This window comes from Ranitomeya imitator, chromosome 4 (assembly GCF_032444005.1).
Source record: "Ranitomeya imitator isolate aRanImi1 chromosome 4, aRanImi1.pri, whole genome shotgun sequence".
Lineage (NCBI taxonomy): Eukaryota > Metazoa > Chordata > Amphibia > Anura > Dendrobatidae > Ranitomeya > Ranitomeya imitator.
Window position 1 is genome coordinate 239,983,846 of NC_091285.1, and position 23,028 is coordinate 240,006,873.

Here is a 23,028-nt window from a genome sequence, read left to right on the forward strand (position 1 = left end):
ACCGGGGCAGGAGGATCAACGGAGGGAACCATAGGCGCCACGTATCTCCGCAATAACGACCTATGTAACACATTATGGATGGCAAAAGAAGCTGGAAGAGTCAAACGAAATGACACAGGATTGAGAACTTCAGAAATCTTATACGGACCAATAAAACGAGGCTTAAACTTAGGAGAGGAAACCTTCATAGGAACATAACAAGACGACAACCAAACCAAATCTCCAACACGAAGTCGGGGACCAACACAGTGCCGGCGGTTAGCGAAACGTTGAGTCTTCTCCTGGGACAATGTCAAATTGTCCACCAAATGAGTCCAAATCTGCTGCAACCTGTCCTCCACAGTATCCACACCAGGACAGTCCGAAGGCTCAACCTGCCCTGAAGAGAAACGAGGATGGAAACCAGAATTACAGAAAAAAGGCGAAACCAAAGTAGCCGAGCTGGCCCAATTATTAAGGGCGAACTCAGCCAAAGGCAAGAAGGACACCCAATCATCCTGATCAGCAGAAACAAAGCATCTCAGATATGTTTCCAAAGTCTGATAAGTTTGTTCGGTTTGGCCATTTGTCTGAGGATGGAAAGCCGATGAAAAAGACAAATCAATGCCCATCTTAGCACAAAAGGACCGCCAAAACCTCGAAACAAACTGGGAACCTCTGTCCGAGACGATGTTCTCCGGAATGCCATGCAAACGAACCACATGCTGGAAAAACAATGGCACCAAATCAGAGGAGGAAGGAAATTTAGACAAGGGACCGACATCCTTTGAGAGACAGGGAGATCTGAAATAAAATCCATGGAAATATGCGTCCAGGGCCTCTTCGGGACCGGCAAGGGCAAAAGCAACCCACTGGCACGAGAACAGCAGGGCTTAGCCCGAGCACAAGTCCCACAGGACTGCACAAAAGAACGCACATCCCGTGACAAAGAAGGCCACCAAAAGGATCTAGCCACCAAATCTCTGGTACCAAAGATTCCAGGATGACCAGCCAACACCGAACAATGAACCTCAGAAATAACTCTACTAGTCCATCTATCAGGGACAAACAGTTTCTCCGCTGGACAATGGTCAGGTCTATCAGCCTGAAACTTCTGCAGCACCCGCCACAAATCAGGGGAGATGGCAGACAAAATTACCCCCTCTTTGAGAATACCCGCCGGCTCAGGAACACCCAGAGAGTCAGGCACAAAACTCCTTGACAGGGCATCAGCCTTCACATTCTTAGAGCCCGGAAGGTATCTTTGCGGTCAGCACAAAAAACTACACAAAGACCACGCAGAGTGTGCAAAAAGACCTCCGCACCGACTCACGGTGCGGAGGTGCCACTCTGCATCCCAGAGCTTCCAGCTAGCAAGGCAAAATCATTATAGCAAGCTGGACAAGGAAACAATGAACAAATAATTAACTAGCAGGGACTTAGCTTCTGCTGGAGTAGACAGGTCACCAGAAAGATCCAAGAGCGAACTGAACCAGTACAAGAACATTGACAGCTGGCATGGAGTAACGATCTGAGTGGAGTTAAATAGAGCAGCCAGCCAAAGAATAAACTACGTCACCTGTGGAAGGAACCTCAGAAGCAGCAGCTCCACTCACAGCCACCAGAGGGAGTCCATGGACAGAACTCGCCGAAGTACCATTCATGACCACAGGAGGGAGTTCGATAACAGAATTCACAACAGGAAACACAGATATAGGCCCAAAATAAAAAAGGAGGCTAAAAGCAGAAAAAAATTTGTAACAGGAGTAAACAGGCAGCATTGCTTTGTTCAGTGGAGGACAACAACAAGCAGCAGCAGACAGTGTTAGTAGGGCCCAACCAAACTAGTAGGGCAAATACAGTTTCAAATTCTAAATACAGGCCGAAAGCCTGTAGATTGAAACTCAGCTTTGTTTCTTTGAGGAAACCAAGAGGCAGCAGCAGACGTCACTAGGCCCAAACCAAGAACCAGGCCAAATGCAGTTTCATATTGTTGATAGAGGCCGAAAGCCTGTAGATTGAAACTCAGCTTTGTTTAGTAGAGGTAGAGTGGGCGCACCCACCTGTCCAGGCAAACGGCACTTGCACGGGTGCTTGCGCCAAGTGGTGACCACGGTCCTGTGGGGGGAGTCAGCCCATTTAGAGAGGTATAAAAATGGCCTATGGTGGACATTCAGCAGCTGCAAATGGAGGAATTGGCAAAGTCAGTAAGAGGAGGGCAAAAGCGAGTCATTTATCACCCAAGCTACGTGTCAGCAGTGGAAGGTGGGGCAAAAGAATTGGCAATCCATGATTGGTTCATTTTAATGAAGGTTAGATCATCTACATTTTGCGTAGCCAGACGTGTCCTTTTTTTGGTCAGTATTGAACCAGCAGCACTGAAGACTCTTTCTGAAAGCACACTGGCAGCAGGGCAAGCGAGCTCCTGTAATGCATATTCTTCCAATTCGGGCCAGGTGTCTAGTTTAGATGCCCAGTAATCAAAGGGGAATGACCTTTGAGGGAGAACATCGATAAGGGATGAAAAATAGTTTGTAACCATACTGGACAAATGCTGTCTCCTGTCACTTTGAATAGATGCAGCAGTCCCTGTTGTGTCAGCGGTCATGGAAAAATCACTCCACAACCTTGTCAGAAAACCCCTCTGTCCAACGCCACTTCGGATTTCTGCACCTCTAGCACCTCTGCCATGTTGCCCCCTACGGCAAGTGTGAGGACCATCACAACCTCTGTGTGCTGGGAATGCCTGAACCAAACGATCTACAAGAGTTGCTTGTTTGGTAGCCAATATTTGCTCAAGGTTCTCATGTGGCATGATGTTTTGCATTTTCCATTTATAGCGTGGATCCAGGAGGCAGGCCAACCAGTAATCGTCATCGGTCATCATTTTGACAATGTGGGGGTCCTTTTTAGAATATTCAAGGCATACTCAGCCATGTGGGCCAATGTTCCTGATGTCAATTCACTGGTCCTGCTGGGTTGAGGAGCACATTCTTGGAAATCCACATCACAAGTGTCCCGCAAGAAACCAGTACCTGACCTTGCAACGCCACCAGTATCAAGTGGCCTCTGAGAAGCATCCTCCTCCCATACATAGTCATCCCCATCATCCTCCTCCTCATCCTTTTCGACCGCCACCTCGTCCTGGACAGTTCCCTGACCAGACAATGGCTGACTGTCATCAAGGATTCCCTCCTCCTCAGCCGCAGACGCCTGCTCCTTGATGTGCGTCAAACTTTGCATCAGCAGACGCATAAGTGGGATGCTCATGCTTATGATGGCGTCGTCTGCACTTGCCAGCCGTATGCATTCCTCGAAACACTGAAGGACTTGACAGAGGTCTTGTAGCTTGGACCACTGCACACCAGACAACTCCATGTCTGCCATCCAACTGCCTGCCCGTGTATGCATATCCTCCCACAAATACATGACAGCACGCCTCTGTTCACACAGCCTCTGAACCATGTGCAATGTGGAGTTCCACCTTGTTGCAACGTCGATAATTAGGCGGTGCTGTGGAAGATTATCACTCACTACCTTGCCTGCCTCAAGATGTACACTGCCCAGCCATGACTGAGTTTCTTGCTGCAAGAACTCGGCCAGAACTTCCGTGGTGTGTCTGTTGTCGCCCAAACACTTCATTTCAAACACGGCCTGCTGACGCTTCCCACTAGCTGTTCCGTAATGGGACACCTCGTGTGCAACACTGGCAGCTGCGGATGGAGTGGTCGTGCGACAGCGCTCTATGGATGAGCTTTCGCTTCTGGAGGAGGAGGAGGAGGAGGAGGTGGGGTGGCGAACGTCTACAGCCAACTGTTTCCTAGATCGTGGGCTAGGCAGAACTGTCCCACTATTGCTGTCCCCTGTGGACCCTGCATCCACGACATTAACCCAGTGTGCCGTGATGGACACGTAACGTCCCTGGCCATGCCTACTGGTCCATGCATCTGTTGTGAGGTGCACCTTCCCACTGACAGACTGCCTCAGTGCATGGACAATGCGGTCTTTGACATGCTGGTGGAGGGCTGGGATGGCTTTTCTCTCAAAGAAGTGGCGACTTGGTAGGTCATAGCATGGTACTGCGTAGGCCATCAGGGCTTTGAAAGCTTCGCTTTAAACCAACCGGTAGGGCATCATCTCTAACGAGATAAGTCATGCAATGTGGGTGTTCAAACCCTTTGTACGCGGATGACAGGAAGAGTACTTTCGTTTTCTAACAAGAATCTCTTCTAGGGTGAGCTGGACTGGAGAGCTGCCTATGGTGGAACTAGCGGTGGTGGTGGTTGTGGACATGGCAGATTGAGAGTGAGTTGGTGATGTTGGCCTACATACAGTGCTTCCTACCAATAACCTTCTGACTCCCTGACTGCTTTGGCCTAGCGACGATCCCTCCACATTTGCTGCTGGTGTCCTAACCGGTGGGCTTACAGTGAGGGAAGCAATGTTGCAGTGCTGACTACCTTCATTCAGACCTGGTGCACCAACGGTACGGGACGTTAGGTAGTTAGTCCGGACTTGCAAGTGCATGCTGTTTAAATGTCTACGCATGCACATTGTATTTAAATTGTTAAGACTCTTCCCTCTGCTAAAGGTCTTTGAGCATTTTTTACAGATCACTTTTGACTGATCATTGGGATTTTGGTCAAAAAAATGCCACACTGCACTCTTCCTACTATGGAATTCCTTTTCAGGCATTGCACGCTGTGCAACTTTCACAGGATGGCCACGCTGTCCTAAAACTGGTTTTGTCAAAAGTTTTTTGCCTGATACGCGCCTGCCAGATGACAGCTGTTGCGATGTAGATTGGTGCTGCTGTGGATAACCCTCCTCCGCTTCTGAGCTAGTGGCAGCGCCACCCTCTTCTCCCAATGGCTGCCAATCTGGGTCAACAACTGGGTCATCTATCACCTCCTCCTCCTCAATGTCATGTGCACCTTCCTCAGTGTCACCGTGTAAGGTGCTATAGCGTTCGGGACAAGGCACCATAGACTCATCAGGGCCAGATTCTGGCTCAGCAAACTGCGAGGGCAATGTAGTGATCTGACTCGATGGAACAGCATCATAATCTAGCTGTGGCTGTGCATCAGTGCACTCCATGTCCGATTCTTCTTGTAATGGGCAGGGTACAATTTGCCTTTCTAACCCAGGCACGGTATGTGTAAAGAGCTCCATGGAGTAACCTGTTGTGTCGCCTGACGCATCCTTCACTTTTGGTTTGGGAGAAGGACACAAGGAAACGTCTTGTTCCTGACCGGAAGCATCCACTGACGACTGGCTGCTGTGACATTTTGAACTTTGGGAAGAGGAGGCCAAAGAGCTGGAGGCTGAGTCAGCAAGGAAAACCAAAACTTTTTCCTGCTGCTCCGGCTTTAACCCCTTCAAGACCCAGCCTATTTTGACCTTAAAGACCTTGCCGTTTTTTGCAATTCTGACCAGTGTCCCTTTATGAGGTAATAACTCAGGAACGCTTCAACGGATCCTAGCGGTTCTGAGATTGTTTTTTCGTGACATATTGGGCTTCATGTTAGTGGTAAATTTAGGTCAATAAATTCTGCATTTATTTGTGATAAACACGGAAATTTGGCGAAAATTTTGAAAATTTCGCAATTTTCACATTTTGAATTTTTATTCTGTTAAACCAGAGAGATATGTGACACAAAATAGTTAATAAATAACATTTCCCACATGTTTACTTTACATCAGCACAATTTTGGAAACAAAATTTTTTTTTGTTAGGAAGTTATAAGGGTTAAAATTCGACCAGCGATTTGTCATTTTTACAACGAAATTTACAAAACCATTTTTTTTAGGGACCACCTCACATTTGAAGTCAGTTTGAGGGGTCTATATGGCTGAAAATACCCAAAAGTGACACCATTCTAAAAACTGCACCCCTCAAGGTACTCAAAACCACATTCAAGAAGTTTATTAACCCTTCAGGTGCTTCACAGCAGCAGAAGCAACATGGAAGGAAAAAATGAACATTTAACTTTTTAGTCACAAAAATTATCTTTTAGCAACAATTTTTTTATTTTCCCAATGGTAAAAGGAGAAACTGAACCACGAAAGTTGTTGTCCAATTTGTCCTGAGTACGCTGATACCTCATATGTGGGGGTAAACCACTGTTTTGGCGCACGGCAGGGCTTGGAAGGGAAGGAGCGCCATTTGACTTTTTGAATCAAAAATTGGCTCCACTCTTTAGCGGACACCATGTCACGTTTGGAGAGCCCCCGTGTGCCTAAAAATTGGAGCTCCCCCACAAGTGACCCCATTTTGGAAACTAGACGCCCCAAGGAACTTATCTAGATGCATAGTGAGCACTTTGAACCCCCAGGTGCTTCACAAATTGATCCGTAAAAATGAAAAAGTACTTTTTTTTCACAAAAAAATTCTTTTAGCCTCAATTTTTTCATTTTCACATGGGCAACAGGATAAAATGGATCCTAAAATGTGTTGGGCAATTTCTCCTGAGTACACCAATACCTCACATGTGGAGGTAAACCACTGTTTGGGCACATGGTAAGGCTCGGAAGGGAAGGAGCGCCATTTGACTTTTTGAATGAAAAATTATTTCCATCGTTAGCGGACACCATGTCGCGTTTGGATAGCTCCTGTGTGCCTAAACATTGGCGCTCCCCCACAAGTGACCCCATTTTGGAAACTAGACCCCCCAAGGAACTAATTTAGATGCCTAGTGAGCACTTTAAACCCTCAGGTGCTTCACAAATTGATCTGTAAAAATGAAAAAGTACTTTTTTTTCACAAAAAAATTCTTTTCGCCTCAATTTTTTCATTTTCACATGGGCAGTAGGATAAAATGGATCATAAAATTTGTTGGGCAATTTCTCCCGAGTACGCCGATACCTCATATGTGGGGGTAAACCACTGTTTGGGCACTCGGCAGGGCTCGGAAGAGAAGGCGCGCCATTTGACTTTTTGAATGGAAAATTAGCTCCAATTGTTAGCGGACACCATGTCGCGTTTGGAGAGCCCCTGTGTGCCTAAACATTGGAGCTCCCGCACAAGTGACCCCATTTTGGAAACTAGACCCCCCAAGGAACTTATCTAGATGCATATTGAGCACTTTAAACCCCCAGGTGCTTCACAGAAGTTTATAACGCAGAGCCATGAAAATAAAAAATAATTTTTCTTTCCTCAAAAATGATTTTTTAGCCTGGAATTTCCTATTTTGCCAAGGATAATAGGAGAAATTGGACCCCAAATATTGTTGTCCAGTTTGTCCTGAGTACGCTGATACCCCATATGTGGGGGTAAACCACTGTTTGGGCGCACGGCAGGGCTCGGAAGGGATGGCACGCCATTTGGCTTTTTAAATGGAAAATTAGCTCCAATCATTAGCGGACACCATGTCACGTTTGGAGAGCCCCTGTGTGCCTAAACATTGGAGATCCCCCAGAAATGACACCATTTTAGAAACTAGACCCCCAAAGGAACTAATCTAGATGTGTGGTGAGGACTTTGAACCCCCAAGTGCTTCACAGAAGTTTATAACGCAGAGCCATGAAAAAAAAAAAAAAAATTATTTTCTCAAAAATGATCTTTTAGCCTGCAATTTTTTATTTTCCCAAGGGTAACAGGAGAAATTTGACCCCAAAAGTTGTTGTCCAGTTTCTCCTGAGTACGCTGATACCCCATATGTGGGGGTAAATCACTGTTTGGGCACATGCCGGGGCTCGGAAGTGAAGTAGTGACGTTTTGAAATGCAGACTTTGATGGAATGCTCTGTGGGCGTCACGTTGCGTTTGCAGAGCCCCTGATGTGGCTTAACAGTAGAAACCCCCCACAAGTGACCCCATTTTGGAAACTAGACCCCCAAAGGAACTTATCTAGATGTGTGGTGAGCACTTTGAACCCCCAAGTGCTTCATAGAAGTTTATAATGCAGAGCCGTGAAAATAATAAATACGTTTTCTTTCCTCAAAAATAATTATTTAGCCCAGAGTTTTTTATTTTTCCCAAGGGTAACAGGAGAAATTTGACCCCAATATTTGTTGTCCAGTTTCTCCTGAGTACGGTGATACCCCATATGTGGGGGTAAACTACTGTTTGGGCACATGCCGGGGCTTGGAATTGAAGTAGTGACGTTTTGAAATGCAGACTTTGATGGAATGCTCTGCGGGCGTCACGTTGCGTTTGCAGAGCCCCTGATGTGCCTAAACAGTAGAAACCCCCCACAAGTGACCCCATTTTGGAAACTAGACCCTGAAAGGAACTTATCTAGATGTGTGGTGAGCACTTTGAACCCCCAAGTGCTTCATAGAAGTTTATAATGCAGAGCCGTGAAAATAATAAATACGTTTTCTTTCCTCAAAAATAATTATTTAGCCCAGAATTTTTTATTTTCCCAAGGGTTACAGGAGAAATTGGACCCCAAAAGTTGTTGTCCAGTTTCTCCTGAGTACGCTGATACCCCATATGTGGGGGTAAACCACTGTTTGGGCACACGTCGGGGCTCAGAAGGGAAGTAGTGACTTTTGAAATGCAGACTTTGATGGAATGGTCTGCGGGTGTCACGTTGCGTTTGCAGAGCCCCTGGTGTGCCTAAACAGTAGAAACCCCCCACAAGTGACCCCATTTTAGAAACTAGACCCCCCAAGGAACTTATCTAGATATGTGGTGAGCACTTTGAACCCCCAAGTGCTTCACAGACGTTTACAACACAGATCCGTGAAAATAAAAAATCATTTTTCTTTCCTCAAAAATTATGTTTTAGCAAGCATTTTTTTAGATTCACAAGGGTAACAGGAGAAATTGGACCCCAGTAATTGTTGCGCAGTTTGTCCTGAGTATGCTGGTACCCCATATGTGGGGGTAAACCACTGTTTGGGCACACATCAGGGCTCGGAAGTGAGGGAGCACCATTTGACTTTTTGAATACGAGATTGGCTGGAATCAATGGTGGCGCCATGTTGCGTTTGGAGACCCCTGATGTGCCTAAACAGTGGTAACCCCTCAATTCTAACTCCAACACTAACCCCAACACACCCCTAACCCTAATCCCAACTGTAGCCATAATCCTAATCACAACCCTAACCCCAACACACCCCTAACCACAACACTAATTCCAACCCTAACCCTAAGGCTATGTGCCCACGTTGCGGATTCGTGTGAGATATTTCCGCACCATTTTTGAAAAATCTGCGGGTAAAAGGCACTGTGTTTTACCTGCGGATTTTCCGCGGATTTCCAGTGTTTTTTGTGCGGATTTCACCTGCGGATTCCTATTGAGGAACAGGTGTAAAACGCTGCGGAATCCGCACAAAGAATTCACATGCTGCGGAAAATACAACGCAGCGTTCCCGCGCGGTATTTTCCGCATCACGGGCACAGCGGATTTGGTTTTTCATATGTTTACATGGTACTGTAAACCTGATGGAACACTGCTGCGAATCCGCAGCCAAATCCGCACCGTGTGCACATAGCCTAATTCTAAAGGTATGTGCACACGCTGCGGAAAACGCTGCGGATCCGCAGCAGTTTCCCATGAGTGTACAGTTCAATGTAAACCTATGGGAAACAAAAATCGCTGTACACATGCTGCGGAAAAACTGCACGGAAACGCAGCGGTTTACATTCCGCAGCATGTCACTTCTTTGTGCGGATTCCGCAGCGGTTTTACAACTGCTCCAATAGAAAATCGCAATTGTAAAACCGCAGTGAAATGCGCAGAAAAAAACGCGGTAAATCCGCCATAAATCCGCAGCGGTTTAGCACTGCGGATTTATCAAATCCGCAGCGGAAAAATCCGCAGAGGACCAGAATACGTGTGCACATTCCTAACCCTAACCCTAGCCCTAACCCTAGCCCTAACCCTAACCCTACCCCTAACCCTACCCCTACCCCTAACCCTACCCCTACCCCTAACCCTAACCCTACCCCTAACCCTACCCCTAACCCTAACCCTACCCCTAACCCTAACCCTATTCTAACATTAGTGGAAAAAAAAAAATTTCTTTATTTTTTTATTGTCCCTACCTATGGGGGTGACAAAGGGGGGGGGTCATTTATTATTTTTTTTATTTTGATCACTGAGATAGATTATATCTCAGTGATCAAAATGCACTTTGGAACGAATCTGCCGGCCGGCAGATTCGGCGGGCGCACTGCACATGCGACCCGCCATTTTGGAAGATGGCGGCGCCCGGGAGAAGACGGACGGGACCACGGCTGGATCGGTAAGTATGATAGGGTGGGGGGGGACCACGGGGGGGGGGGATCGGAGCACGGGGGGGGGATCGGAGCACGGGGGGGGGAATCGGAGCGCGGGAGGGGTGGAACGGAGCGCGGGGGGCGTGGAACGGAGCACGGGGGGGCTGGAATGGAGCACGGGGGGGTGGAACGGAGCACGGGGGGGGGTGGATCGGAGTGCAGGGGGGGTGATTGGAGCACGGGGGGGTGATTGGAGCACGGGGGGAGCGGACACGAGCACGGGGGGGAGCGGAGCACAGGGCGGAGGGGAGCCGGAGCAGTGTACCGGCCAGATCGGGGGGGTGGGGGGGCGATCGGAGGGGTGGGGTGGGGGCACACTAGTATTTCCAGCCATGGCCGATGATATTTCAGCATCGGCCATGGCTGGATTGTAATATTTCACCCGTTATAATGGGTGAAATATTACAAATCGCTCTGATTGGCAGTTTCACTTTCAACAGCCAATCAGAGCGATCGTAGCCACGAGGGGGTGAAGCCACCCCCCCTGGGCTAAACTACCACTCCCCCTGTCCCTGCAGATCGGGTGAAATGGGAGTTAACCCTTTCACCCGATCTGCAGGGACGCGATCTTTCCATGACGCCGCATAGGCGTCATGGGTCGGATTGGCACCGACTTTCATGACGCCTACGTGGCGTCAAAGGTCGGGAAGGGGTTAAAAGCTGTTTTCCTACTCCCAGGTAAGGGAACCTTCGAGGCTTTGTGTAGCCAGACGATGACGCAGGCTCAACACCTCCAGCCTTAGGTGCTACTGTGCTTTTGCCACTACGACCAGATGCAGCACCACCATCAGTACCAGCTGACAACCCCCGCCCACGGCCTCTTCCACCAGACTTCCTCATTTTTGGGGGGGAGACACAGAACCACAACTCTGGCCCAGTGGTATAACAGTAAACTATGAACGTGGCAGAAAGAGGCTGCCTGATATATACGACACACTAGCAGTACAGTAGAATATACACTGTGTGCGAATTTTAATCTCCCTTTTTTTTGGGGGGAGACACAGAAGCACAACTCTGGCCCAGTGGTATAACAGTAAACTATGAACGGGGCAGAAAGTGGCTGCCTGATATATATGACACACTAGCAGTACAGCAGAATATACACTGTGTGCAAATTTTAATCTCCCTTTTTTGGGGGGGAGACACAGAACCACAACTCTGGCCCAGTGGTATAACAGTAAACTATGAATGTGCCAGAAAGTGGCTGCCTGATATATACGACACACTAGCAGTACAGCAGAATATACACTGTGTGCGAATTTTAATCTCCCTTTTTTTGGGGGGAGACACAGAAGCACAACTCTGGCCCAGTGGTATAACAGTAGACTATGAACGTGGCAAAAAATGGCTGCCTGATATATATGACACACTAGCAGTACAGCAGAATATACACTGTGTGCGAATTTTAATCTCCCTTTTTTTTTGGGGGGGGAGACACAGAACCACAACTCTGGCCCAGTGGTATAACAGTAAACTATGAACGTGCCAGAAAGTGGCTGCCTGATATATACAACACACTAGCAGTACAGCAGAATATACACTGTGTGCGAATCTTAATCTCCCTTTTTTTTTTTGGGGGGGGGAGACACAGAACCACAACTCTGGCCCAGTGGTATAACACAACACTATGAACGTGCCAGAAAGTGGCTGGAATTATTATTTAAAAAAAATAAATAAATAAATAACAAGCTCCCTACAATGAGCTCAGGACAAGTATGGCAGCAATAAAAAGGACTGCTTAACACAAAAATGTGGACAAATAAACAAGATAGGTAACTGTGCAGAAAGGAGCAACAGGAATTTTGCTTTAAAAAAAGCAGTTGATTTGCACAGCACCGTGCACACAGCTATGCAGCTGCTGCACTAAAATACGACCTCCACTGTCCCTGCACAAAAAGGTGGTGTGGGACAGTGAAAATCGCTCCAGCACAAGCGGTTTGGGGGTTTACATTTCCTCCCTAACTCTGTCCCTGCTTCTGACTAACTGCAGCAACACCTCTCCCTATCCTCAGATCGGCAGAAGTAGGATGGCGGTCGGCGTGCACGCCGTTTTATACCCCCTGTGACGCCACAGACAGCAAGCCAATCACTGCCATGCCCTTCTCAAAGATGGTGGGGACCGAGACCTATGTCATCACGCTGCCCACACTCTGCGTCCTCCTTCATTGGATGAAAAACGGCGGTGACAGCGTCATATGAAACGCGACTTTGGCGCTCTGATCGTGTACCGCATGGCCGATCCCACTGTAGGATCGGTTCGGGTTTCATGCAACCCGACTTTGCCTAAAAGTCGCCGATTTATGAAAATGACCGATCCGTTTCGCTCAACCCTAATCAAATGTATAGAAATGTTACTGTGCCTAATAATTTGGAACAGTGCATTTTGAGTTTTTATTTTTTTGGGAGATTATACTGTTATCATTGGGAGGTTTCTTCAATAAAATTCGATGTATAATCGAACGGGTGATGACTTTTATTAGACTGACTCATTTGCACCGACCATTTAGGAAAATCCGAGAAAAATATCATTTGCATAATAATTTGGAACACAGTGTAGAAGACTCTGTACATAGTTGTGCCTGTTGCACAAGAGGGGTTCCACTTACTGCCTGTTCCTTTACAATCAGCCATTACACTATAGATTCCATATCATTATTTATGTAATATAAAAAGTTATATTATTGTGGCTAACAGTGATTAATGATAAAATTACCTTTAAAATGCAAATTGCAGCCAAAGTAAGGCGTACTCCAGAGGGTGGATTCTGCATGGTTTTCAGTAGAGTTATATCACTTGCTTTTAATGTATCCAGTGCTGCAATAGCAGCGTTTAATGCAGGGATTGCAACACTTAACTTCTGTTCACATTCTTCCTGCAAAAAGAAACCATTAATAAAATCAACATGTGTCAAGAACATAAAAGTTACAATGTTTATAGTGGCCAAGAGAACTGTAACTGAGGGACAAGCAAAATTCTGGCTTATGTGGCCTCCATTTAAGTTTTGTAGCAGTGTTTTAGCAAAGTTATTGACACCAGTTTGCTGTTAAAAATAGTTATGTACAGGCCAGCTATTTACAATTGTGGTTTGTCTGTCACACGGATCACCTATAAGTGCACCCAAAATTCTGCCATTTCTGGCCTCCATTAAAATTTTGTTGCGGTGTGTTAGTGAAGTTATAGACACGAGTTTGCTGTTAAAAATAGATAAATACAGGCAAGCTATTAAAAACTGTGGTTTTCCGTCACATGGATCACATATACGTTTTCTCCAAATTCAGCCATTTGTAGTGAAAGTTGAAAATATTGTCCTCCATTTAAAATGGGCAAGGCGCATGGCAAGGTATGGGGAACTGGACGTGATGGTGATGGTGCATGCAGAGGCCAAAGCCATGGGAAGGCGGAAATTCAGCCACAACAAACACCCACATCGTCTCGCCCAACCTTCCTGTTCCAATTACTAGGGAACCTCAGCACACAACTATTGAACCCAGAGCAGTGTCAAAAGGTTGTTGGTTGGATAGTGGATAATGCTTCTGTCATGCTGCTGCAATGCAGGTAGGTGTAGGCTTCACTCGATGGCAATAGAGAAGAAGCAGGTCTGCACCTAAATAGAGCTAACCTGCAGTGCAACAGTGAGGCTGCCAAATATAGCAGCAGAATAGTCAAAACAAGCAAGGTCAAATCCTAGACTATAGTGCAGTACAAAAGGTATAAGCAAACTCGCTGTCAGTAGCAAGCCAGGGTGTTAGTAACAGTCAGGAGCTGATAAGGCAAAAGACAAATGTCAGAGTCAGCTTACAGCAGCACTAGGAAGAAACTATAACTGATAACAACTTATAAGACGTATCTGCATATTGTACAAAGTCCAATTATTTAAGTCAGATATTCATGAAGTAAGGCTGACCCGATAATTTCACGATTTATACCTGAGAGGGCTAGAATCACAGTCAGACGTTCAAAAAACTTGCGGGACCCTTTGGTCCGAAGTCATTATACTAACGAACCAGGAACAACATTTCTTGACTCCTTGGCGGGTACACATGGATGTGGCCCTTGTGGCCCTTGTGGCTGCTGTGTCGCTTGTCCCAACATTGACCACTGTGATACATTTACCAATTCTAGTGGATCCCGCCAATTTACTATGAAAAAATGGATCACTTGTACCAGCAGTAATGTTATATATTATGCAGTAGGTGTTATGATCAGGTGGCCTTGGAGCAGCATGATATGACCTTCGCTGGAACAGTGGTAACTTTACTGACCGCAAACCCTGATCCTATCATCGCAACTAGAAGTAGCCGTGGGGTGTGCCTAACCAGACCTAGACACCTCGACACAGCCTAAGGACTAAATATTCCTAAAGATGGAAATAGGAAAACTCTCTTGCCTCAGAGTAGATCCCCAATGGATAGGTAGCCCCCCACAAATAATGACTGTGAGTAGGAGAGGAAAAGACACACGCAGACAGAAAACAGGGATAAGCAAAGGAGGCCACTTCTACCTAGATAGGAAAGGATAGTACAGAATACTATGCGGTCAGCATAAAACACTACAAAATATCCACAGCAGAAAAATACAAAAACTCCACCACCTAACTAAAGATGTGGAGAGTATATCTGCGACTCCAGCGAGTCCAACTAGACTGAGAAAAACATCAGGCACAGTCTAGCAGGAACAAAAATAGCAACAAGATAAGCACAGAAAATAATCACACAGCAGTGTGTCTAAAAAAATGAAGCAAACACTTATCTTAGCTGAATTGGCAGCAAGCAGGAGAGGCCAGGCAGAGGACCAACACTTCCAAAGGAACATTGACTACTGGCAAGGACAAATGAGTCCTGCACAGCTAAATACCCCAGTCAGAATTGCAATTAGCAGAAACACCTGTCCAAGACTGCTGCTCAGGAATAACTGCATTACCATCAACAACCACCGGAGGGAGCACAAGAGCAGAATTCACAACAGTAGGTCCATGTAAAAAAAATCTATGTTGGTATGACAACACGCCAACTAAAAGTACGGATTAGAAAACATGTACGAGGCATCACTGCAGCGGCCGCGAGAGAGGACATATCCGTGTTGAAAATGTTACCCTGCCATTTTAGGAAGTTTCATGGATGCAATACTAGTCTTCTCAGGGTTAGTGGTATCGACATGCTTGAAGTCGGGGCGCGGGGTGGTGGGGTTTTAAGCGACTAGCTCAGCTAGAATCCATATGGATTTGGACCTTTGACACGGTCCACCTGGTGGGACTGAATGAGAACATTAGCTATGCTGCCTTCCTGTGACCACTGTATAATGCTGACTGTAGTAGCCATTGTCCTTTGGGGTACTGTTTGTTTTAAAAACTTTTTATGTTTTTAATTGTTCTAGTTCCTGTCTATATATTTGTACATCTTCATCTTCGCTCCGGATGGTTCCGCTGTAATAAAAGAGGAAGAATTTTACTGACAATATTGGCCCTGAGGACTCCTCATGATGTGGACTAATTGTACCTTACTAGTATTCTTAATTATACTCCCTATGGGAACTTGAAGAATGTCACAGTCTCAGAATAAGAAGAAATACTATAATCCCCATGGTTATGTAAATCTATGTGTTCTTGCTTGTATTTGATACTATGATTTCCATTAATGTGTCAATAATGTGAGGTTTTGCAGTTATTGTGATATAGTGGTTCTTCAGGTTGATTGTCTGTCCCTATTGGACACAATAACCCTAGGCGTTATTGCATGGATTCAGTCTAAGGGTAGAGGCATGATTATTTACTCAGTCAGGTTTTATTAGGCTTTTGCTTTGAATTTGCATATAGCACTACCTGACTTTCACCAACTTACCTTTGCTATGCCATGTTATCTTACAGCTATATCCCTCTTTGTAGAACGTAGGAGGAGTGTTGTTTACAAGTAATCTATAATTAATGGCCAATATTGCATTGTATGTGATTTTTAATATTCATTGTCAATATGTGCCTACCTATAGATGTTGTCACCAGTCGGCATATTACTGTAATTCTTTATTTGAATAATATCCACTATTACAATATATCTATATATATAATTGTCTAAGGGTTTTTCCGTCTTTCTGTCTGTCTGTCTGTCTGTCTGTCTGTCTTTCTGTCTGTCTGTCTGTCTGTCCTGGAAATCCCGCGTCTCTGATTGGTCGAGGCCGCCAGGCCTCGACCAATCAGAGACCGGCACAGCATCGACGTAGAAATCCCGCGTCTCTGATTGGTCGAGGCCGCCAGGCCTCGACCAATCAGCAACGGGCACAGCGACGATGATGTCATAAAGGACATAGAAATCCCACGTTTCTGATTCAGCGACGGGCACATTATCGACGTAGATGTCATAATGGTTGCCATGGCAACGATGATGTCATAAAGGTTGCGTCGACCAATCAGCGACGGGCACAAGCTGCCGCGAATTCTGGAATCATCATTGTCCATATACTACGGGGACATGCATATTCTAGAATACCCGATGCGTTAGAATCGGGCCACAATCTAGTAATTATATAAATATGGCTGACTACATCTATGGATTGCAGATTAGTGACAAGCCCCTAATGCCATATAGTGGTTTATGCGTTTCTTGAGGCCGCTGCACCGGCCGGCTTTCATACCTCAGGTCAGGTGGTTATGATCATGTGGGGCCCCCGTGATCTCTTTCCTCCTGCTCGGAAGTGCTGACGTCGGCCGGCGTCGCGGTTGTGTTGATGACGCATGACAACTTCCGTTTCATGCATGCGGTATACTTCCGGGCTTAGCCCTTTTTAAACTCATGCTGTTATTATATTTGCACACCCCCTGATGAAGGTGTCTCTCTGAAACGCGCGTTAGGGCGGAGGTTCGCTCCCTGGTCATCCCGACTACTATAAGGTGACTATGCTGATCTTAAGTATTAATGTATCCATATGTACCTCAGGTGTGATTGTCGCTGAGGGGTGAGCTTAGCCGATTGTACCTATTGTGATTCAGCAGTGCCCTTATTTACATTCCTGCCTCCACATATTTTTGTTTACTATCTATATATTGGAGAGGCTGAGGATTATTACATGTGGATGCCCAGGGAAACGGGCCTCGTCTCTTTTATACACAGTAATTCTTAGGATTATGGGTTTCTTATTTATTCCCTTTCCACCTATGTCTGTAATTTTAAATAATAAAGTTGTCATATTTTGGAATAATTTGGACCAAAGTATCATCTTTTTTCTTTGTGTGAGTTTTTTAGAAACTATAACTGACATGATCTGCAGGACACAGCGAGGCTAAATTGCAAACCTGAGACCAGACTGAGACTCGAAACCCGGTCTGGATCATGACAGTACCCTCCTCTCAAGGGGGGCCACCGGACCCCCAGGTTTCCCAGGATAATGTATATGAAACACCCGAACCAATCGATCAGCATGGACAGATTGCGCCGGGATCCAAGATTGATCCTCAGGACCGTAACCCCTCCAATGGACCAAATACTGAAGTGAATTGCAGACCATGCGAGAATCCACAATCCGCTCAACAAACTTCATACTCTGTCTGGCCATCCAAAGAGATAGGAGGCGGAGGGGATGGAGACCCAGCAGAGGAAGGTACAAATATCTCAAGAAGGGACTTATAGAACACATTGGGGATCTGAAGCGACAGAGGTTGGTGTAAGCAAAAGGCAACTGAATTGACAACCTCAATGATCTCGTAAGGATCAGTAAACCTGGGCCCTAGCTTAGTAGAAGGAACATTCAGATGAATGTTCTTGGTAGACAACCAGACTTTATCTTCTACCAGGAATATAGGTCCTACCGACCGTCGCTTGTCAGCAAAATGTTTATGTTTGCCCTGAGCCTCCCCAATGTTCTTCTGGACCTCCCTCCATACCTCCCTCAACCGTTGAACTACAGTACCAGCCATTAGACATCCTGAAACAATAAACAAATTGTAGCAAGCATAATATACTTATGGGCAGCAAATAGCTAAATATACAGAAATAAATATTCTATCATATCATGCGCTGCCCATGGTAAAAAATAGAACCTAACCAGGACCAACTGCAATAAACTATTCAAAAGAAACAACAGAGAAAAACAGTCATAAAGTCCAGCATATATAGAAAATTTCAAAACTTTATTTCCAATTAAATCAGAGACAAGGTAAATAGGGGGGTAAAATTGTTGAGACAGAATCAGCATCCAAATGACACCGGCGTGACCATGCTAAAAGATACACATATATTTCACTCTAATTCAATATAATCATCGCATCTACTGTATAAGGCCATATTGTATGACAAAGATTCCCACGGTATACAGGCAACCCCTGAGGAAGGAGAGTCCTCCGAAACGCATGTCGGGGTGATCCGGCGTGACCGTGTGTGCTATTGCTGCTGCAATCTTGCAAGGTATTTGTATATACCTCCATGACTCAGTTGTATGGATTTATGTTAGCGCTATTATGTGCACATTCATATACCGCGGGAATCTTTGTCATACAATATGGGCTTGTACAGTAGATGCGATGATTATATTGAATTAGAGTGAAATATATGTGTATCTTTTATCACGGTCACGCCAGTGTCTTTTGGATGCGGAAACTGTCTCTACAGTTTTATCCCCTATTTACCTTGTCCCTGATTTAATTGGAAATAAAGTTTTGTAATTTTCTATATATGCTGGACTTTATGACTGTTTTTCTCTGTACTTTCTTTTGAACATCCTGAATCAAGCCTGGAAAATTCGCTGAAATGGGCGTGAAAGCTGTAATTACAAAAGAACAGAGAGGTGACAATGGACTGGGTAATCCGATTATTAAAAACAAACTCAGCCACTGGCAACAAAGAGCAACAATCATCCTGCTGAGACATAGCTAGACACCACAAAATCTGTTCAAGTGACTGGTCCTCTCTGTCTGACCATAGGTCTCGGATGGTAGGCAAAGGAGAAGTTCAAGCAAATACCCAATTTCTTACAAAATGTCCTCCAAAATTTGGACACAAATTGTACCCCTCTATAAGAAACCACACTCAAAAGCCAAGCAACCACACAACGTGGTGCTCAACAAAAACTTAGACAGTGTCTCTGCATTAGGCAATCCTGCCAGAGGTACAAAATGCACCTCTTTACTGAATCTGTCAACCACTACCCAGATTACTGTTTTTCCATTGGAATGAGGGAGATCAGTGATAAAATCCATGGACAAATGAGTCCAAGGTCTATCTGGAATTGGCAATGGCACCAATTCCCCGGCCGGCCGATTATGGGAGCTCTTAGCACGGACACAGGTATCACAAGCAGACACAAACACAGCGACATCCAAGGTGATGGTGGACCACCAAAACAACCAAGCAATGGCTTCCTGGGTGGCTGAGATCCCAGGGTGTCCACTGAGAGCAGAATCGTGGAACTCTCGGAGAACCCTCAACCGGTATTGAAGAGCTTATTATCAGGCAAAGAGAGAGGAGCAAGAAATTGAGCCTCTCGAATTTCACCCTCCAATTCAGAGGATACCCCAGCAGCAACCACCCCGTGCTGAAGAATGGAGGAACAAGGTTCGTGGGCTGATATCGGATCAAATCTGTGAGATAAGGCATCCGCCTTGACATTCTTGGAACCAGGCCGAAAGGTGATAGAAAAATGAAAATGAGAAGAAAAAAAGCGACCACCTCGCCTGCCTAGGAGTTAACCGCTTGGCAGACTCAATGTAAGACAGGTTCTTGTGGTCCGTAATCACCATGATACGATGAACTATCCCCTCCAAAAAGTGCCTCCGTTCTTCAAAAGCCTACTTTATGGCCAATAACTTCCAGTTACCAACATCATAATTCCTTTCCGCAGAATAAAACGTCCTGGAGAAAAAGGCACATGACCTTAAATTGGTCATAGTAATGGGTCCCTGAGACAAAACTGCCCCCACTCCCACTGACGGATCGGGCTGAGCCAATACAGGAGCAGACATAAAACACTTCTTTAATGTAGAAAGTGCTTCAACCACCAAGGTTGACCAGACTTTGAGATCTGCCCCCTTGCGAGTAAGATTGGTGAGTGGCTTGATCACCTGAGAAAACCCCTTGATGAATGTTCGATAATAATTGGCGAAACCTAGAAAATGCTGTAGACCCTTGAGGTTTCTGGGTTGCACCCAATCAACAATGACCTGTACCTTCCCGGGATCCTTCCGAAACCCATTGGCAGAAAGGATGATCCCCAGAAAGGAAAGCTCCTGGACACAAAACAAACATTTCTTGGGTTTAGAGAATTTCCCTGTAACCTACGAAGAACAGCATGTAAATGACCAACGTGGGATTCCTTGTCAGGCGAGAAAACAAGGATATCATCCAGGTACACAACCATAAATTGCCTGAGGAATGCTGCTTTCCACTCATCCCCTTCCTGAATGCGGATAAGGTTATATGCTCCCGAGATCGAGTTTAGAAAACCACTTATCCCCAGACAATTGGCTATAAAGATCTGGAATGAGTGGGAGAGGGTAGGTATATCTCACCATAATTTTATTTAGTTCCCGGAAATCGAGGCACGGGTGTTCGAGTGGCTTAGGGAAGCATCACGCAGGGAGGGGCTCCCTGTGTGCTTCCCTGAGACCCTCGGAACAACGTGATGTGATCGTGTTGTTCAAAGGGCCTCCTCCCTGCAGGCCAAGGATCCAAAATGGCCACAGGGCGTCTTCCGGGTCCTACAGGGAGGTGGCTTGCAAGCGCCTGTTCAGTGCAGGTGCCAGCAAGCCTCCCTGCAGTGCCTGTCAGATCACCGATCTGACACAGTGCATTGCAAAGTGTCAGATCAGCAATCTGACACTATACTGTGATGTCGCCCCCGGGGAAATGTTAAAAAGTAAAAAAAAAACATAAAAATTTCTAAATAAAGCAAAAAAATATTGTTCCAATAAATACATTTCTTTATCTAAATAAAAAAAACAATAAAAGTACACATATTTAGTATAACCGCATCTGTAACAACCCGACCTATAAAACTGTCCCAATAGTTAACTCCTTCAGTGAACACCGTTAAAGAAAAAAACGAGGCAAAAAACAAAGCTTTATTATCATACCGCCAAACAAAAAGTGAAATAACACGTGATCAAAAAGACAGAATTACTAACCATGGTACCGCAGAAAACGTCATCTTGTCCCACACAAAATGAGCCACTATACAGCATCATCAGCAAAAAATAAAAAAGTTATAATCCTCAGAATAAAGCAATGCAAAAATAATTATGTTTTATATAAAATAGTTTTTATCGTATAAAAGCGCCAAAGCATAAAAAATTATATAAATGAAGTATCGCTGAAATCGTACTGACCCGAAAAATAAAACTATTTATAAATTTTACCAAACGTGGAACGGTATAAACGCCTCCCCCAAAAGAAATTCATGTATAGCTGGTTTTTGGTCATTCTGCCTCACAAAAATCGGAATAAAAAGCGATCAAAAAATGTCATGTGCCCGAAAATGGTACCAATAAAAACGTCAACTCGTTCTGCAAATATCAAGACCTCACATGACTCTGTGGACCAAAATATGGAAAAATTATAGCTCTCAAAATGTGGAGATGCAAAAACTATTTTTTGCAATAAAAAGTGTATTTTAGTGTGTGACAGCTGCCAATCATAAAGATCCGCTAAAAAAAAACGTTACAAAAGTAAATCAAACCCCCCTTCATCACTCCCTTAGTTAGGGAAAAATACTAAAATTTAAAAAATGTATTTATTTCTATTTTCCCATTAGGGTTAGGGTTAGGGTTGGGGCAAAATTTAGGGTTGGGGCTAAAGTTACGGTTAGGGTTGGGGCTAAAGTTTGAGTTAGGGTTGGGGCTAAAGTTATGGTGAGGATTGAGGCTAAAGTTAGAGTTTGGGCTACAGTTAGGGTTGGGGCTACAGTTAGGGTTGGGGCTAAAGTTAGGATTAGGGTTTGGGTTGTGTTTTAGTTAGGGGTGTGGTTAGGGTTGGGATTAGGGTTAGGGGTGTGTTGGGGTTAGGGGTGTGGTTGGGATTAGGGTTAGGGGAATGTTCGGGTTGGGGGTGTGGTTAGGGTTATGTTTAGGGTTGGGATTAGGGTTAGGGGTGTGTTTGGGTAAGGGTTTCAGTTAGAATTGGGGGTTGCCACTGTTTAGGCACATCAGGGGCTCTTCAATCGTGACATGGCATCTGATCTCAATTCCAGCCAATTCTGCGTCGAAAAAGTAAAACAGTGCTCCTTTCCTTCCGAGCTCTCCCATGCGCCCAAACACGGGTTTACCCCAACATATGGGGTATCAGTTTACTCAGGACAAATTGGACAACAACTTTTGGGGTCCAATTTCTCCTGTTACCCTTGGGAAAATACAAAACCGTGGGCTAAAAAATAATTTTTGAGAAAAAAAAAGGATTTTTTTATTTTCACAGCTCTGCGTTATAAACTGTAGTGAAACACTTGGAGGTTCAAAGTTCTCACAACACATCTAGATAAGTTCCTTTGGGGGTCTAGTTTCCAATATGGGGTCACTTGTGGGGGGTTTCTACTGTTTAGGTACATCAGGGGCTCTGCAAATGCAACACGATGCCTGCATACCAATCCATCTAAGTCTGCATTCCAAACGGCACTCCTTCCCTTCCGAGCTCTGCCTTGCACCCAAACGGTGGTTCCACCCACATATGGGGAATCAGGACAAATTGTAAAACAACATTTTTTGTTCCAATTTCTCGTGTTACTCTTGGGAAAATACAAAACCGGGGGCTGAAAATTTTTTTTGTGGAAAAAAAATATTTTTTATTTTCACAGCTCTGCGTTATAAACTGTAGTGAAACACTTGGGGGTTCAAAGTTATCACAACACATC

At 45.2% G+C, this 23,028-nt stretch overlaps 1 protein-coding gene across 1 annotated transcript in view; it reads right to left on the minus strand.

Moving 5' to 3' along the window:
- The window catches only part of LOC138674484 (dynein axonemal heavy chain 3-like), a 3,367,401-nt gene that overhangs the window by 598,693 nt on the left and 2,745,680 nt on the right, over positions 1 to 23,028 (minus strand). The window contains 1 exon segment of the mRNA XM_069762320.1: positions 12,923 to 13,081. Coding sequence (XP_069618421.1) covers positions 12,923 to 13,081 — 159 coding nt within the window.